The sequence below is a fragment of the Anguilla rostrata genome, chromosome 8, assembly GCF_018555375.3.
Source record: "Anguilla rostrata isolate EN2019 chromosome 8, ASM1855537v3, whole genome shotgun sequence".
Taxonomy (NCBI): Eukaryota; Metazoa; Chordata; class Actinopteri; order Anguilliformes; family Anguillidae; genus Anguilla; species Anguilla rostrata.
Window position 1 is genome coordinate 2,873,954 of NC_057940.1, and position 18,901 is coordinate 2,892,854.

The 18,901-nt window shown below is 50.2% G+C and overlaps 1 protein-coding gene across 1 annotated transcript in view; it reads right to left on the reverse strand.

Moving 5' to 3' along the window:
* Window positions 1-559: 559 nt before the first annotated feature.
* Window positions 560-18,901, reverse strand: part of LOC135260525 (supervillin-like) — a 53,366-nt gene continuing 35,024 nt past the window's right edge. The window contains 24 exon segments of the mRNA XM_064345809.1: window positions 560-1,554; window positions 2,397-2,417; window positions 3,116-3,271; window positions 3,911-4,032; window positions 4,524-4,667; window positions 4,962-5,117; window positions 5,455-5,588; window positions 6,001-6,208; window positions 6,415-6,520; window positions 7,248-7,402; window positions 7,785-8,064; window positions 9,315-9,461; window positions 9,715-9,894; window positions 10,047-10,192; window positions 11,163-11,310; window positions 11,816-11,952; window positions 12,525-12,680; window positions 13,076-13,248; window positions 13,916-14,096; window positions 14,210-14,296; window positions 14,463-14,555; window positions 15,147-15,294; window positions 17,242-17,322; window positions 18,849-18,896. Of these exon segments, the coding sequence (XP_064201879.1) occupies window positions 1,468-1,554; window positions 2,397-2,417; window positions 3,116-3,271; window positions 3,911-4,032; window positions 4,524-4,667; window positions 4,962-5,117; window positions 5,455-5,588; window positions 6,001-6,208; window positions 6,415-6,520; window positions 7,248-7,402; window positions 7,785-8,064; window positions 9,315-9,461; window positions 9,715-9,894; window positions 10,047-10,192; window positions 11,163-11,310; window positions 11,816-11,952; window positions 12,525-12,680; window positions 13,076-13,248; window positions 13,916-14,096; window positions 14,210-14,296; window positions 14,463-14,555; window positions 15,147-15,294; window positions 17,242-17,322; window positions 18,849-18,896 (3,294 nt within the window). The 3' untranslated portion in view covers window positions 560-1,467.

An 18,901-nucleotide genomic window follows, 5' to 3' on the forward strand; every position in this document is an offset into this window, starting at 1 on the left:
CCTCATCGCAGGCTTCAGTTATCTGTCTGCCAGTTACATGTTGGTCAGTCGGGAGAAAACAAAGCTTTGCCCTCATTGGACAACTCACCTTTCAAGTGTGGCCAGTTAAAAGCACTCTCAGAAGCGGGCACTTCTTATCTGGTGTTTGTTTCTTATCTTGCTTTGGACACCCCCTGCTGGACATATGAAACACTGCACCCAAACAGCAAGGCAGCTTAAACGAGAGGTCTAATGATTACGCACTGATCTCATGCAGGTGACACGCTCAACCTTTCACGAGTCAGTTTCTTGGAATGCTTTTTTTTTTCGAAAAAATTCTAAGTCGGTGTTCTAGAACTTAATTACTTTCAGTTACCAGTAGTGATTGTTACGTCAGCATTAGAATGCTCACTGATTAGAGGAACATTCTAATCACATATTTGTGACCTTAAAGGGGTAAACCCAGGTCCAAATTTAAGCTCAAACGGACAATTCCAATAAAAACGTTTCCCATACTCGCTCTCATTTTCACGCAGCCAAAACAATCTTCCACCACAAAACAGACCAAGCAGAAATCCCGGGATTTTAACATTGTGTTTTTATTTCCTAATTTCTTTTTATCACAAAACAGTCTTCAAAATGCAGACTAGAATCTTTCTGTATATAAACTGTACACAAAAAGCAAGGCACTATACATTAAAATGTATATTTATATATATATATATTTTCAAATTCCATGCCTTTTAAAATACGCTGTCGTTGATCTCAGCACCCAGAAAAGGTGTGGAGAGGGCCGTGGATCATTCCGGATGCGTAGCTAAAAGTAGGCCTGGGGGCAAACAGGCGTCAGAAAAACCAACATGGCACGACCCCCCCCCCCCCTTCCCCTCATCCCCCCCGGAGTGATTACATCAGACTGGGGTACTTTCCCCCCGAACCCCCCCCCCCTTCTATGGTGTTTACATAAATATTAATTATTTATAACGCACAAACACACACGCTCACGCACACACACACACACACACACACACACAACAGAAGAAGAAAAGGACCTTAAAGACACATGGCCAGGTGCTGCCTTTGACAACACTTGTGTGATACGATAAAACACCCACCTGTACAGTAAGTGCATGTACAGGATTCATCTATGCGTGTTAAAAACAAGGGGGGGGGGGGGGGGCCACACTGTGCCTTTTGGGAGGGGGGGGGAGCACGCAAACCTTCTTGGGATTCTCAAAACTTCGAAGTACAAATGAAGCATTATTATCATTATTATAAATTTTTTTTTTTTAATACTAGAGGCGGACGCCCATAGAGATCCTAAAGTTCAGTCCCAGCCGCTCTCCTCCCCCCTGTACGGGACGGCCCGTTCCAGAGCACTCTCACGGTCCGGGTCAACCCCCCCGGCAACCGCCCAGTCCCATTCCACGCCTCACGGCGACCGTCGTCACGGCGACGGTCTTCCCCCCAAACTCAGTCAAGTCCCAATCAGAACAGTCCCTTGGCCTTCTTCACGTTGACCTGCTTCCAGCCCGGGAGTCCGGCGTACTCCTCTCTCGTCATGTCCAGCGCTTTCTGAGAAACCCAAAAAACAGGCACACCGGGGTTTACAGGGAGCAGCTGGTCTGCTCAGGGGGCTGAGTCCCCCTGATTATTACAGACCAGTCAGTTAATACACAGATTTTTTTCAGGACCTAAACATCTCAACCAGAAGCCAAAGTGTTGGGTACATCAGTATGTCAGGGACACACAGAGATTTTAACACTCTTGACACAGCAGGTTTTTTTGCCAACTTTTGTATTTTAATCCTGCAAAATTTGCACCATTCAATTCCAGTCTATCATCTGATGATAATCATGTGATTCCTCATGTGATGCATGTGCATTTTAATTACATCAAACATTCTGAGTGACAAGAGGCCAGAGTTTCAGCCTGAATGTTGACCCAGTGAACCTGAAAGTGACACAACTTCAGAGGGTGGGACACTTAAAAAAACACACACAGACAGACACACACTAGAGAATTAGCGTGATCAGTGATCTATGGCACCAAAGTCATGTAGTGAGAGGGCATCCAGTTCCATGCGTGTGCTGTAGCACCTAACCTTGGAGGAATCCAAGTCGAGTTACAGCTGTATTAAACATGCCACCCAGCTACGGACATACGGACTAAAAGGTCTAAAACTCGAGAGACACAGTTAATCTGAACCAGACTCTTCCGTGGTCAAAACCCCGTGCAGAACAGGAGTGCTGAGGAGCAGCTGTGAAAGAGGAAGAGGAAGGTCAGGAGGAAGGTGGGGGGAAAAGGTGTGGCAGGCAAGGGGGAATTCCTGCAGGTGGAGCAGAACAGTCAGAGGTTAGTGGGCGGGGGCTGTGTGTAGCCACGCCCCCCCACCCCCAATAACACATGGGACTCACCTTCCCAGAAGCCCCTACATCCTGAAAGGTGAGGTCAAAGGTCAGCGGTTAACCAAAGCCTTGGTTTTCATAGCACACAACAAGCAAGAGGAGGTACATTTGACATTTTCTTACACATCCACATTCCAGAACAAATATTTTTCTTTCGAGGCACAACTAGGATTTTTCCAGTTGTGTGAAAATGAGACCATCCTGAATGCTAACACAGAAAAGGCACATTTTTAACCAGCCTTTTCCATACTATGTAAAACACCAAACAGCATGTGACACACATTGTGACAACCCTATCTGTCCTCTATAATTAGGACATCGCTGTCTTTAATTACCCTGCTGCACAGCTCTAACGAGACAAGCCTGGTCCTGCAGCTGAGAGCAGAGAGAGAGTCCCTACTGCTGTGACCAATCAGAGCCCAGCCTGGAGAGCTGTCCAATCAGAGCCCAGCCTGGGGTTATCACTGGAGGGCCCCTACAGCTGTGACCAATCAGAGCCCAGCCTGGGGTCATCACTAGAGAGCCCCTACAGACACATTCTGTCTGTCTTCCGTTCAGTGAAAAATTTAGATCAAAAAAAAAAATTACTGTAAGAGCAGAAATAAGGAAGAGAACAAGTTGCCACAAAATCCCAGAAGCCCTTTCTGCACATCGCTGGGACTGAGCACTTTCACATGGGAATTATGGGTAAGATGGATGGACCTGCATGTAAGGGGGCATGGCCTCACCTCAAAGTCCTCATCCGACAGGTAGAGCTCCAGGTGCAGGGGATCCACCCCCTCAGGGAGGGGGCGCGCCAGCAGCTTGTTCAGGGGGTAGATGTTCTGGCACAGCCTGGCCAGGACGTCCTCTACCAGGATGATCTGGTTACACACCTCCGCCTCCTGAGGACACAGGGAGAGGGGCGCTCTGGGTGAGGGGGGGGCCCCAAACTTTCTGAACCCACTTAACGAGCGAATGCATTTTCATGCGAACTGCTGCACCTTATTGCAACACAACCTGACATCCTGTTCAAATACGGATGCTCTAGGGCAGTGGTAACCAACTCTGCATCTGGAGGCCTACTGTCCTGTAGGGTTTCACTCAAACCCCTAATTTGGCACACCTCACTATTTAACAGCTCAAAAAAATCTTCAGCTGTTGAATGATGTGTAGCTTTGTTGGGGCTGGAGTTAAAGCCTACAGGATGGTAGATCTCCAGAAACAGGGTTGGGCCAAAATAAGCTGGCTAGAGATTCAGGGCTCACATGTATATGCATCAATCCACAGAATTTCACCATGTAAGTACTGCATACACATGAAGTTAAATCCATTGGCCTCGACACGCTGAGTTTACTCAATGGTGTGGAACGCCAAACGTGTGTGATGTTGACCACACGGAACAGAACAGAAGTGTGTGATGTTAACTGCACAGTCAGCTGAAACAGCTGCTTGAGAGAACGGTCAACGCGCTCACAGACCCCGGGGTCGGCGCGTGAGGACGGCGGTCGGCGGTCGGTGGCGGTTGGCGGTCGGGGCCCTACCCTCTCGGTGATCTCGGCCACGTCCTCCCGGTGCTCCCAGCAGGGGAACATGTTGGTGAAGGTGAGCGGCTCCAGCCCGGCGTGGATCAGGTACGACTTCTGCGGCTTCGTCTCGCTCTTCTCTGAGAGACAGAAGAGGAGAAACTCATCAGAACTGAAGACACTTAAGAGGGGATTCAATTCAATCTAAATGATGCTCTGATTTGGTGCTGGGGTGGACAGGCAGAGTACATCCTATGTAAATATGTCATGAAATAATGTCCAAATTCAAATAAAGTAGTACCCTGAACATTGGTGATTGTTACCCCACCAATCAAATTCATTAGTCACTGTTTAATGAATGCTAAGCATGCGCAGATTGTGATATTTTAGATTTTATTTTTTATCAGATATCTCTGCATAACTCCCCACACAGTGGCGCACGCATTCCAATCACGCCATCAGTGTGCAGGACTACAAATCCCAACAGCATTCCCAGAATCCCTTTCACTCAGCCGACTCGAAAAGCAAAGCAACCTCTCCCCTTCAGATAACCGGAGTACAAACAAACTATTAAAAATATACTCCGATTGCCATTAGCCAGTAATCAGCCATTTTGAGGCCCGGCCCTCACCTCTGCAGTACTGCAGCACAGTTTCCATGGCGCACTTCCTGTCCGAGTCCCAGCGGATGCGGGCGGAGCCGGGGGCCTCGTCGTCCTGAGGCCACCAGCCCTGCCACAGGTACGCCTCGTGGAGGTTGTCCACCAGGAACAGGGCTGCCACACAGGAAGGGGAAGAGAGAGCGTGTGGTCAGCTGACAGGAAGAGGAAGGGAGTGGCTGTGGTCAGCTGTTACAAGAAGAGGAAGGGAGTGGGTGTGATCAGCTGACAGGAAGAGAGTGTGGTTGGCTGACAGGAAGAGGAAGGGAGAGTGTGTGGTCAGCTGACAGGAAGAAGAAGGGAGAGGGTGTGGTCAGCTGACAGAAAGAGGAAGGGAGAGGGTGTGGTCAACTGACAGGAAGAGGGTGTGGTCAGCTGACAGGAAGAGGAAGGAAGAGGGCGTCAGTGTACCTGGCTGAGGCGCCATGTACAGGTCCTCCTGCAGGAAGGGCAGGGAGTTGACCAGCTCAGGGACTCGGGACGGGCAGAAGTACTCCACGGCAACGAACTCCCCCGAGGAGCTGGACAGCTGGAACAACCTGGGAGTGAAGTTGAACTTCCCTGGATCTGAAACGAGACGAACGCAGCTACACCATAAAAAGAGTCGCAGGTCATGGCTAGCCTGCGCTTGCGGGTTTTCCCTTTGTATTCCCCATTAGATTTGCAGGTCAGAGACTAGCATGCACTTCCTGTTAGCATTCTCCATTAGTCACAGGTCAGAGGCTAGCCTAGTGTGTATTTCCCGTTAGCATTCCCCATTAGAGTCACAGGTCAGAGGCTAGCCTGCACTAGCAGGTTTTTCCCGTTAGCATTCCCCATTAGAGTCACCAGGCAGAGGCTAGCCTGCGCTAGTGGGTTTTCCCCATTTGCATTCCCCATTAGAGGCTAGCCTGCGCTAGCGTACCTTGCAGCATGCAGTCGTAGGCCTTGCGGTCCCTCCTCCCCAGGGCCTCCCAGAAGCCCACAGGCTCCGCCCCCTCGTCACATTCGTGAATGGTTACTTTGCTGCTGCTGTGAAGTCCCGCCTCCAGTGGACACCTGTGGGCATGGAAACGGTTGCCATGGTTTAAAAGGTTTGGAAGACTGGCCAGCTCACAGGCTTACATAACATTTCATTTATTTATAAGAATTTTGACAGGCAGTTAAAAAAATAAATAAAATAAACTCTGAAGACTTTCTACAAAACCCTTGGCAAGTTAATCTGCTCAGCCTAGAACAAGGGAGATGGGGTGGGGCATTGGCGGAAGAGGAGAGGGGGTGGGACAGGGGGAGGGATGAGGGGGGGTGAAACAGGGGATGGGGATGCAGTGGGGCAGAGGGTGGAACATGGGGAGGGGGTGGGGCGTGAGGCGGGACAAGGGGGACAGAAAAGAGGGGCATGGTCAGGGCAGGGGGCAGGACAGGGGCGGGTCTAGAGGAGGCAGAGGGCGTGGTCAGGCGGCAGACTCACTGCTCTTTGATCTTATTGGCTGCCGTGCGGCCCACGGTGCGCGTGTGCTCCTGCGTCTTGCAGCCGTGCCACAGGTAGATGACCGCGTGGGTCACGCTCAGCAGGATCATGGAGCCGCGAGAACGCAGGCTGCTGCAGTGACACGCCACCTCCAGCAGGTGGCCCTCCTGCGGAGTCTCCCCCCGCACACAGTACAGCCGCCACTCGTCTGCAAGGGAACAGTCCATTTAAATAAAAATTATTTTAAATTATTAATAGTAATTATTTTATCTTTCCACCCAATGGAGATACAGATTATGATAATAAAGATTATTTAAGTTTACTTATTTAAGTTTATGGAGATATGGATTATTATGATAAAAATTATTTCAGTTTTACAGGCAAGAGGGGAGAAGAAAAGATGGCTGCTCTTACTCTGCGTGTTCTCCTCTTCCTCCTCTCGTTTTCCAGAGTGCACGATCATCCCCCCGTTAAAGCACTGCAGGAAGCAGGGGGGTTCCTTCCCCTGCTGCACCTGGACCTGGGGGGGGGGGAAGGGGGGCACACCACGTAAAAATCAGGGGGTCCCTCAGAGACTCGGCAGTCCCAGCGGACCCACAGAAAGACTGAAAAATATTTTCCCATTTAAGTACATTTTCTCCCCCTCATACATTCCCATACTATAAACGTGGTTTTGAATGTGGTTGATGTGTGATTGGTCAGTATCAGTGTCGTTGTGTGGTTGGTATGTGTACAGGTGTACGGGTACAAACGGTCAGCACGATCGCTGTGCGGTTGGCAAGAGTGCAGGTGTACACGGTCAGTGCGGTCACAGTGCGGTTGGTAAGAATACAGGTGTACAGGTGTACACGGTCAGTGCGGTCACAGTGCGGTTGGTAAGAATACAGGTGTACAGGTGTACACGGTCAGTGCGGTCGCTGTGCGGTTGGTAAGAGTACAGGTGTACAGGTGTACATGGTCAGTACGATCGCTGTGCGGTTGGTAAGAGTACAGGTGTACATGGTCAGTGTGGTCACTGTGCGGTTGGTAAGAGTACAGGTGTACAGGTGTACATGGTCAGTGCGGTCACTATATGGTTGGTAAGAGTACAGATGTACAGGTGCAGACGGTCACTGTGCGGTTGGTAAGAGTACAGATGTACAGGTGTGCAGGTGTACATGTGTACACGGTAAGTGCGACCGCTGTGCCGTTGGTAGGAGTACAGGTGTACAGGTGTGCAGGTACACAGGTGCAGACGGGCAGCGTACCTGCGCTCCCCGCTCCTCGTCCAGCTCCACGGTCATCAGGGCGGAGGTGCCCTTCTCGCTCACCGTGGAGTTGCGGCCCTGCCAGAAGAAATAAGCACACCTCTCCCGCCCAGCCGCCACAGTGCGCACCTGCTCCGGGTTCTGCCTCTTCCCCACTGCGCAGGGACACGGGTACACACACACACACACATGCATGCACGCGCACACACACACACACACACACACACAGACACACACGCACGCAGAGAGAGACACACACAGGCAGACACGCACGCACGCACACACATACACACATCTAGCATTAAATCAGCTCTTGGTTTTTACCAAACATTCAGATGTCTCTTCCATATGTGCAGAGATATGGAAAGTTTCTAATACACTCCCATGGTGTTAATGATCAGAACAAAAACAATGACCAGGGCAAAATAAAACAGATATTGATGCACAAACATGTGACATGAGCGCAGCCCACAGTGAGTCAGGGTTCTGGGGTGTGGTTTTTTTTGGGAGGGGTGGGGGGCGGGGGGGGGCACTGACCTGCCGCGCTAACCATGTGCCTCCACTTGACCACGTAGGTGTCGCCCTCGTGGAACTGGCCGATGCTCTGCTTGGGCAGCCGGCTGTAGTCGAACTCCAGGATGTGCCAGACGTCCACCGACAGCGTGGCGATCTCCAGCTGCCGGCGGTCCGGCCCCTCCACCCGGCCGTAGCCCCGCCCCACGTCCACGCCCTCCAGCACCATGCCCACCGGCGTCAGCAGCACCGGCAGCATCAGCGTGGCGTTGTAGGGCTGGCAGTCCGGCCCCCTCGGCTGCTCCTGGGGGGGGGGGGACACGGGGGTGAGGGTTAGGACCACGTGTGGTTATGCCTGACCATAGTTGTTCCTTTAAAAATGCTCCCCCCCTCCCCATTCTAATCCCAATGAAAAAAAACACTCATCATGCTGATGTCACAACAGTCATTGCAACATTGGGAGGTTTATCTAAGACCAGCAATGGCCACAGTCATCATAGCATGGTGTAGACTTGGAACAGAGTAGTGTGGAACAGAGCCTTAACAGATATCAGACCACAGGGCCCATCTACACACTGAACCAGTGCTTTAACAGTATAAGCCACCCAGCAGCCCTGCTCCTCTCTGGAGAAAAAGTGGTTCCACTAAGAGAACAGACCAGCAATCACAGGGACTGCTGAGCTCTTGTCGAAACTGACAGTTTTCCTCCCAGAGAGAGAAAGCAGGAGCGAGAGGGGGAAAGAGAGAGAGAGAGAGAGAGGGAGAGGGAGAGAGGGGGAGAGAGAGAGAGAGAGAGAGAGAGCAGGAGCGAGAGGGAGAGAGAGCGAGACAGGAAGAGAGAGGAGAGAGAGAGAGAGAGAGAGAGAGAGGAGAGAGAGAGAGAGAGAGAGAGAGAGAGAGAGAGAGAGAGAGGAGAGAGAGAGAGGAGAGAGAGAGAAAGTGAGAGAGAGAGAGAGGGAGAGGAGAGAGAGAGGAGGAGAGAGAGAGAGGCAGGAGATATGAGGGTGAGGAGGACGCGGAGAGAGAGAAGCAGGAGTGCGACGAAAGACGAGGAGGGAGAGAAGAGGAGGGATGAGGAGAGAGGGGTGAATGAGGAAGAGGAGAGAGGGATCAAGGTCATGTACTGTAATTGGATGTAGTATATACTATAGTGTTTGTATGAGTTATGGTGCGTATGTTATAGGTGTGTGTGGTTGTGTGTTGTGTGTATGGTCGTTAATATATGTACATGTATGTGTATATATATATGTATATGTGTATATGTATGTATATATATATATATGTATGTGTGTGTATGTGTGCATGTATATAATATAATTAGTTTAATTCAGTTAATAGATAAGTATTATGTTCCTGTCATTTGTGCTGTTATCATTGATGCTGCTTGTCTTCTTTTGATTATATATTCTTACTTAGTTGATTGCTGTTGTCACTACGCTTTGGCAATATGTATTTTTAAATATGTCATGCCAATAAAGCATTTGAATTTGAATTTGAATTTGAATTTGAGAGCAGGAGATAGAGGGAGAGAGAGAGAGAGGACGAGACGCCTACCCTCTGCTCACACACTTGCTCGTTGTCGTTCTTCGGCGACGACCTCGTCGTCTTCTCGGCCCAGTCCAGGAACTTCTCCTTGAATAGGGTGGTCTCGTTGTGCTCCGTCAGCCGCCCAAAAATGGCCCAGTCGGGACGGCCCTGACCCTTCCTGCACAGAAAGAGGGCACGGGACACTCAGGATGAGGGGCAGAGGGCTCCTCCAACCCCCCCCCCCAAAACCACTCCACTCAGGCCCAAGGGTGACAGATTGACTTCCTAATGACATTTCGACTCCGTACCTCACACCAACACCTTTGGAATTAGTCTAAAAATATGAGAAGGTACTCCAGATGGGGGGAGGGTTATGGGTTAAATTGGAGGGGGTCGTGCTCGAACTCCGGCCCAGGACGGAGGTGACCTGCCTGGGTATGAGCGGGTTGCACTCCCCCGGGTCCAGCGGGTTGATGTCGCAGTTGGTGTAGTCGAAGGTGCCGTTCCACAGGTGCTTGGCCAGCTGGAAGGCCACCTTCCTCTGCGCCAGGGTCACGTCCTTCCCGTGCCAGACGTACACCTCGCTGCCAAAGTCAAACACCAGGACCTGCAGGGGGCAGCAGAGAGCAAGGCTGGGAACCCCAAACACACCGCCATTTTAAAAAGGGACAGGATTTTTCCTCATTGTTCTCGACTGATCAGGATATACTAATTGTTTAAGATGAGAATATTATTTGGGAGTCGGGGGTGACCTCTGACCTCTTTGGAGTCCAGGAGGACGATGCGGGGGGCTTTTCCCCAGTAGTCGTCATCCGGGACCAGCTTGTCCTCCACCAGGCGGAAGATGCAGTTGGTCTCCACGACGGCACTCTCGTACAGCTCGTCCTCCTCTGGCTTTCCCGCCGCTGGAGAGGAGAGAGGAGGAGCCACTTAGCCTCCATCTTAGCGCTCCTCTTACAAAACATCAACATAGCCTCCATCTTAGCGCTCCTCTTACAAAACATCAACATAGCCTCCATCTTAGCGCTCCTCTTACAAAACATCAACATAGCCTCCATCTTAGCGCTCCTCTTACAAAACATCAACATAGCCTCCATCTTAGTGCTCCTCTTACAAAACATCAACATAGCCTCCATCTTAGTGCTCCTCTTACAAAACATCAACATAGCCTCCATCTGAGCGCTCCTCTTACAAAACATCAACATAGCCTCCATCTTAGTGCTCCTCTTACAAAACATCAACATAGCCTCCATCTTAGTGCTCCTCTTACAACACATCAACATGCAACAGCAGCCGGTGACCACCACATAGCTTATATTTCCCCAGTTTTAGCAAATTCTCTTACCAAGAACAACTTACACAGCGTACAGTTTTACATGCAATATGTTTGTACAGCTGGATATTTTACTTAAGAAATTCAGTTTAGGTTACTTTGTGTAACCCAGCCATTTGTATAATTAGTGAATATGCCTAAAAACACATACAGACTTTAAAAAACACGCCTGGGGCTGTAATATCATACAGTGCTACACAGCTGCCATGCTAAGGTTGAGCGTAGCTGCCATGCTAAGGCTACGTGTAGCTGCCATGCTAAGGCTCAGCATAGCTACCATGCAAAGGCTGTGCATAGCTGCTATGCTAATGCTAAGTGTAGCTGCTATGCTAAGGTTGAGCGTAGCTGCCAAGCTAAGGTTGAGCGTAGCTGCTATGCTAAGACTGAGTATAGTTGCCATGCTAAGGCTGAGTGCAGCTGCTACAGTATACTAAGTCTGAGTGTAGCTGCTATGCTAACGCTAAGCGTAGCTGCTATGATAAGGCTAAGCGTAGCTGCTATGCTAAGGTTGAGCGTAGCTGCCATGCTAAGGTTGAGCGTACACTGATAGCCGGTCTGCCCTCCCAGAACGTTCCAGAACTCCTCGGCCACCCGACTGCCGACATCCGTGCCCTCCTCGATGGTCTGCACCTGGCTCGCCTTGCAGCCCAGATCCCGCTTCGTCTGGATGAACGCGGCGAGCTCCGAGGCCTGTAATTAAACACCGAACGTTAATGAACAACCTGAGTAATTAACCGCAAGAGTCAAACATTTTCAGTGAATAAACAAATTACTCTCTCAGTCAAAGAAGTGAATGAAAGAGATTTTTATTGCCATTCAGAAGCTATTTTTGGTTGCTGCAACAAGTTGGAAGCTTAATGGACGCATGGGATACACCCAGGCCGACTTTGGGACAATAAGAACTGAAAATACAGCACAGAAGTTATTCCCAGCAGATTAAACAAGACTTCTCATGACATCACAGAGAACAGCTGGTGCTTGCCTGGTGGTGGAACAATGAGGAGGCAACCCAGAGGAAATGGGGGGGAAAAGTATGTGAATATGGGCTAGAGTCAGAGTAACAAAGCTAACGGTACCTACACCTCTGACACTGCATGACTTGCAACTGAATTCCAGAGATGACGTGGAGAACAGCCAGGCATCCTGCCCACCCCTACCCTTCCCAAAATAACTCCCGTTGCCAGAGCGACCCAACCTTGGCCCTCTCGATGACATTGGCGAATTCCCCGTTCCAGATGAAGCAGCTCTGCGGTGTGACCAGCAGGAAGCTGTCTCCGCTGTTCAGGGACGAGGCTCTGGGTTCGACTAGCCTAGTCTGGACATGCCTCCGGCCTGGAGTCACAAAACACAAAACAAAGACCCCACCCTTAAATGCCACTGCTGCCTTTCCATACAACCTCCATCCTTTCACCGCCCTCACAACATCTACCCTCTACCTTCACAACCTCTACTCTCACAATGTCCACCCTCAACAACCTCCACTCTTCACAAACTCCACCTTTGGCACTCACAACGACCACCCTCACAACTGCCACCTTCACAACCTCCATCCCCTACCCTCACGACCCCCCCCCCCCCCAAATCTCTACCCTCACAATATCTACCCTCTACCCACACTTTCCCTATTCCCAGTTTAACAGACAGAAGGTGCAGTATTAGTTAAAATCACAGGTCTAAATGCCAGTGAGTAGAACATTAACTCCTCAGCCAACCTGGCCTCTCATCAGCTGAAGTTAGGAAGGAAGGAATAAAGCAAGAATACCCAAAATCCCCTGCACTGGTCCTCATTGTCCTGCCTCTAGCCCCCTGCACACACAAGTACAGTGTTTCATGCGTGAGCCCCGGGGCGAAGATTTCCCACCACAGGAGACTGACCTCTGACCCCGGGCCACCGCCAGGCTTACCTTTGACCTGCATGAGCATGACGCTCTTGTAGGGCAGGGCGCTGTTGTTGCTGGTCTGCTCAGAGACGCTAACGCTGCGCAGGCTAACGCTGCTGAAGTTCTCTTTGCTGGCCAGGCCGGCCAGGGCCACCTCCGAGTAGCTCGAGCTCTTGGTCACTGCAGCACAGACGACACCGTTTAAGAACAAAGACACGTACACACACACACGTGCACACGCAAATGCTCCTACACACACGCACACACGCTCACACGCACACTCAGAAGTTCATACAAACATTCTTGGCAATTCCTTAAGTTGTGATTTACCACACTCAGGTTGACTTGTTCATATACTATCTGCATAACCATCATGTTTTACTGTATATCAGCTGTACAATACTAATTTATTCCCCGTTTAATAGCACAAGTTCCATCAGGCTTTAGTATTTGTTCACACACACACAGACACACACACGTCAGGAGCTCAAAGGATGATTTCCCATAAGCCCCTGCAGCACATGTGCGTTCCCCTCCCCCCAGTCCCCGGGGACGGACGGCGGCGGGTCGCTCACTCTTCTCGGTGCTGATCCTCCTGGACTCCAGCGCGGCCACGTTGAGCCGCTGCTCGGTGTACTCCTGCCGGATGTCCTCCCGGGCCGCCAGGGTCTTCAGCGGGTTCCGGGAGCACGGAACGTTCCGGAGCGGGCGCACGGCCCGCTTGTGCTGCACCACGGCCGAGACCAGCCTGCCGGAAAACCCGAAACGGCACTTTAAAAGCGCATCGCTGCGGGTCACAGGCTTTCCACACATCGCTGGTAACCAACATTGGTCCTGGAGATCTAGCGTCCTGCAGGTTTTCAACTCAACCCTGACAAAGCCACACCTCATTCGACAGCTAGAGCAGGGTTGCCCAACCCTGTTCCTGGAGATCTACCATCCTGTCGGGTTTTCACTCCAACCCTAACAAAGCACACCTCATTCGACAGCTAGAGCAGGGCTGCCCAACCCTGTTCCTGGAGATCTACCATCCACTAGGCTTGAGCAGGGCTGACCAATCGTGTTCCCGAAGATCTACCATCCTTGTAGGTTTAAACCATAATTTGACATACCTGACTAATTCGGAGCTCGAGATCTCTAGCTGTTGAGTGAGGTGCGCTTTGTTAGGGTTGGAGTGAAAACCTACGGGACGATAGATCTCCAGGAACAGGGTTAGACAAATGAGCTCTAGCTGTTGAATGAGATGTGCTTTGTTAGGGCCAGTTTGGGTGAAGAACACCCGACTCTACCAATCAACTAATCTTTACTCGGGGAGAAATCTGTTCAATTGATTATTTTAGCGGGAAAACCCTGCACCCGCCATTCAGGATGGTTCTGAATTTTTCAGAAGAGGCACATTAAGAAAGCTCCCTTACTTGGGCGCCTGAGGACCAAAGATGGCGTCGAAGTCGTCGTCGATCTCCACCCTCCCGGTGACCTCGGGGAGCTCGGCCGTGGCGTGCCGGTAGAACTTGGAGAAGACTTCGTCGTCCAGCTTCATCACCTCCTTCACCGCCTTCTCGGTCACCGTCACCGTCGTCTCCTGACTCACAGACACTGAACCGGCAGACGCAAAGGTGGGGCCCGGGAGAACAGACGTCAGAAAAACCCACACAAGACCACTGAAGTTTCATCAGCGCCTAACCACTGAGGACAGGGGAGTTAATTACCTTTACTGTTCAATCGGTCCAGGAACGATTCCAAATTGTCCAACTTCTTGTCGGATTCCAAGTTCAGATCTGGCTTTGCTTCAATTTCTGGGAAAGGAGATAAAAAACGATAAGTTTAAAATAAACCGTCTTGCAAATAACTTTAAAAGAAATGGAAAACCAGTCACCAGGGACATTACTGACATCCACACTGGCAACACAACGTGATCATTACTAAGAACACTGAGAGGAGAGGAGACACTGTGACTCTGACCTTCCTGGGGCTTGGTGACAGCGGGGCTGGTGCTCTTGGTTTTGGACGGGACGGGAGAAAGGGCGGGGCTGGTGACCGCGGGGGGCGCCAAACCTGAAAGCAGAAACCAGGCCGGGGCGTAAGAACATGAAGTGCGCCCCACGAGAGAGAAACACAGGGGCTCCCAAACCTCTACAGGAACCCGATCAGCAACGTATGTCCTCAAAACCCAAAAGGGACACCCTTCGACCAGAGGCCAGAGCTATCCGTGGATATACAGGTACTCTGCATGGCCAAAGGTATGTGGACACCTGACATCCAAAATCTCATCTGAAATTATGGGCATTAATATGGAGTTGGTCTGCCCTTTGCTGCTATAACAACCTTCGCTCTTCTGGGAAGGTGTTATGCTAGATATTGAAGCACTGCTGCAGGGATTTGCCTCCATTCCGCCAGAAGAGCGTTAGTGAGGTCCGGCACCGACTGGGCAACTGGGCCTGTCTCGCAGTTGGCCCATCAAAGCGGTCCGCTAGTGGACTGCTGTTCGGACTGAACATCAGGAACCCATGGCAGTCGGGACAGGCGCGCCCTTGCTTGCGAATCGAAACAAATCATGAAAAAGTGCCATGTTTTTTCAGCCAATGGGTGTGAGAAAACACCGGGGCTCAGCGCTCGGTGAACTCTGACCTTTCGGTGAACTCTGACCTTTCTTGACCATGCGCCCGGCCACGGTGAACTGGCCGGAGTCGTTGGCCACGCCCTGACCCCTGGCCCGCCACGCCTCCTCCCGCGCAGAGATCAGCCGCTTCCTCTCCTCCACGGTCATCTGGGCCTCCGTCTCCTCGCTCGTCCTCTGGGCGGCAAGACAAAAGGTCAAAGGTCAAGGGTCGCAGATGGACCACACAAGCGGCGCTAACTGAAACCCTAGAAGGACCGGCGTGGCCAAAAGAGCACGCTCATCAGAGGATCTAAACATGTCTGCTTCCCTCTCTGTAGTCCATTCCAGACTTAGGAAACGATTTGTATAGAACTACGTTACATAATGAGTAGATTGCACCTTATCAGACCTGTGTTTTGTAGTTGTTCCAATGACCTTCGGTACGCACTTACTGTACGTCGCTTTGGGAAAAAAAAGGCGTCTGACAAATAAATGTAATGCAATGTCATGTGATTTAGCCAGCCAATGACTTCAATCACTTAAATGCAAAATGAAAATAAATAAATCAAAAATTGAATTAAAGACACAGCAGGCCTGTAGGACTTGAGATCCAAGATGGGTCAGGACCATCACATTCCCCATTCCAACCAATCAAAACCCTGAATGCCCTCTCCACCGAGTACCCGTATTAACGATTTAAGTCGACAAACCCAAGATCGTTCTCCAGGATTCGATAAGCAGCGCTGCAGGACATGGCCATTTCACACACAGCTAAGGGCTTTGCGGGGACGCGAGGTGCTGATGAGTTAATCTGCCCTGTGAGTCTCACTACAGCACGGGTGTGAAACACAGAACTCAGAGAGTACGGCAGCAAGCTCAGACCAGTGGCTACAGCGCCATCTAGTGTACGCAGAGGGGAGTGCCCGCGACGAGCAGGATTAATTCAGCAAGCTTGACTGCAGGCATTCATCGTCCTTGGTATTTGCCTCCGACATGGTCTTCAGGAATACGTATGCATGCATGCGCACACACACACACACACACACACACACATACGCGCTCACACGCACACACACACACACACACACACACACAAACCACACACACACACACACACACACACACACACACACATACGTGCTCACACGCACACACACACACACACACACACACTGATAAGTGACAGAGCAACCCCAGACACATCATTCATCATTTCTTTCCCAAAAAACCCATCTCTTAAACCACTTCATCACTTCAGTTACTGAACTTGCACATTTTATTTATTTATTTTTTTAACAAGATCTGTTACTTAAATTCACTGAAGCTGTGGGGAAAACCCACAATCCCCAAACTGCCGCTGATGAGGTTGAACCTTCACTTCAGTCCACCAAGTCCAGGTAAAATGAGCAAATAAAAACTGACTGAGAGAATGAGGAGGAGCAGGGATATACTCTTCATCATACTGAGCGTACAAGCGGCACTTCAGCATCAGAGTGTCAGGAAGGTGTTAGTGTGTTAGGGCTCTGGAGAAAGGCCTCTCTGTGGGCGGGTCCATACATCTTACACATTCAAATTCTGTCTGATTTCCTGCCCCTGTCTCTCCATCTTGCACACCACTAGTGTTTAACTTCCATTCCACCACCTCCTCCACCTGTGCCTCCCCCTCCCTCTCTGCCCCCCTCTCTTTCTGACCCTCCTCCCCTCCCTCTCCCTCTCTGCCTCTCCCCCTCTGCCCCTCCCATCCTCTCTCTATGCCCCACCCCCTCCTTCCCTGCCCCTCCCCATCCCTCAGCCCCACCCCCTCTATCTATGTCCCTCCCTCTCAGTCTCAGTCTCTCTGTCCCTCCCTCTCCCTCTCTGCCCCTCCCATCCTCTCTCTGTCCCTCCCTCTCCCTCTCTGCCCCTCCCCTCTCTCTGTCCCTCCCTTTCCCTCTCTGCCCCTCCCCCTCTCTCTGTCCCTCCCCCTGCATAAGCATCAGTATACATTAATGTTTGTCCCCCTTCAGGCAGTGACTGTGCGTGGAGTCACCGGCTCAGACCAGCGTTTCAGAGGCAGCCAATCAGACGACACGGGCAGACAGGTAACCCTGGCGACCCCCCCCCCTCCCCCCCTCCACCCTCGCCCCCTGTGCTGGTGCTCACCTGGCTATAGGGGTCAACATACTGACATTTACCACCAATGGGAACAGCAGCAGGAGAGTAAGTGGAAGCAAAGACAGGTTCCTACAGACAGGAGCGGGAAAATCGCAACAGAACAAACAAAAAAACCGGGACGGACGGACGGACAGAAAAGCAGGAGCAGAGAAACAGAGAGAGAGAAAGAGAGCGTGAGTGTGAGAATTAAAGGGGTTTATGGAGAATCATGAGTTGGACGACAGTTAAACGGACGTGTTCAGCATGCAGGCGGCCTGCTTTGGAAACAGTCATGCCAGAAACATCCTCGTGAAAGGTCCTCTCCCCCCGCTGTGAGTGTTTTGAAGGAGACTAGAGCACTCTCGCGGCACTAACGCAACTAACTTTTACACCCCTTTCCTTTCCAAGTAGGTACAGGTAAAAGTGTGGGGGGGGGGGGGGGGGGGCATGCGATTAATCTGGTTTATTGGTCAGTGCTGAGTGCGATGTCAGTTAGCCGAGTGAACTACAGCTGAGATTTGGGCACTTCACAGCATTGTATTCTGGTCACAATATACATTTATGCACAGTTGCATAAAAAAAAAAATTATATACCGGCTTTCATAATGTATAAATACATTGATTCAAGCATTACATTAATTAAGATTGCCACTAAATATGCCCATGAGAATCTTTTATGCTGCTATAGTTTATTTCCTTGGTGATAAAAAAATCAATCTGTCAGTAAACTCATCCGATTAGCAAGCTGGTGAGCAAATGATTAAAAAAAAAAAAAAAAATGAAATGAAAGTAAAAGGATTAATCACAGCACATAGGAAATTAATGTGGACGGTCGCTTTAAACTAGCCAGCCACCTGCACGTATGGTAGATGAACGGTAGATTTGTAACTGGAAAGTTAATGAGAAATGAACACTGCCCCAGTCTGGCGAAGCCTGGGTCTGATTAATATTCACACTCGCTTGCCTGATGAAGACACACACGACTGATTCTCTCAGTTTGACGGAGCACACACTGCAAGCTCAGATTCCAATCACATCCATTCAGACGCCATCTTGGCTCACCTAAGGGTGACCCCTGAGCATTTAGCAGGGGCTTAGCTGCCTAAATAGGGCAGGTAAACGTACCTGCATGTTTTAGATTATGAAATAAAATTTTGAATCTTTAAATTATTAATTTAGTTTTTGCAAACTAATTAAACTACTAATTTTTAACAGCTCATTTTTCAGAGAACAGGTTTCCCATGTAGCTAAAATGCAGGGAAAGAAAAAAGTCCCTTGTGTTCAGTAACATCCAGTCACACTTTTCTCTGTTCAAAAGGCAGACAGGGTTGCCAGATTGGAGGATTTAATCCTAAATGCAGGGGGATTTTGAATAACACAATGGAAGGTTTACAGCAAAACTTTATGGGAGTCACTGACAGAGGGTGGATTTTTAAGGAGGTATGATCACAAATTGGGAAAAATGTCTGTGGGAGTCAATTGAAGATGGAGGGTTTTGAGATTTTTAAGGGGAATTAATTCCTCCTTCTGGCAACATTGAAGACAGACCCCGGTTTCTAAACCGAGACAGTGCTATCACATTTTCAAAATATTTTCTTCACATTTTCAAAGCTTACCCAGAACTGCTCAGACACCGCATGTTGACGGATTACCACCGCTTCCTCCTACG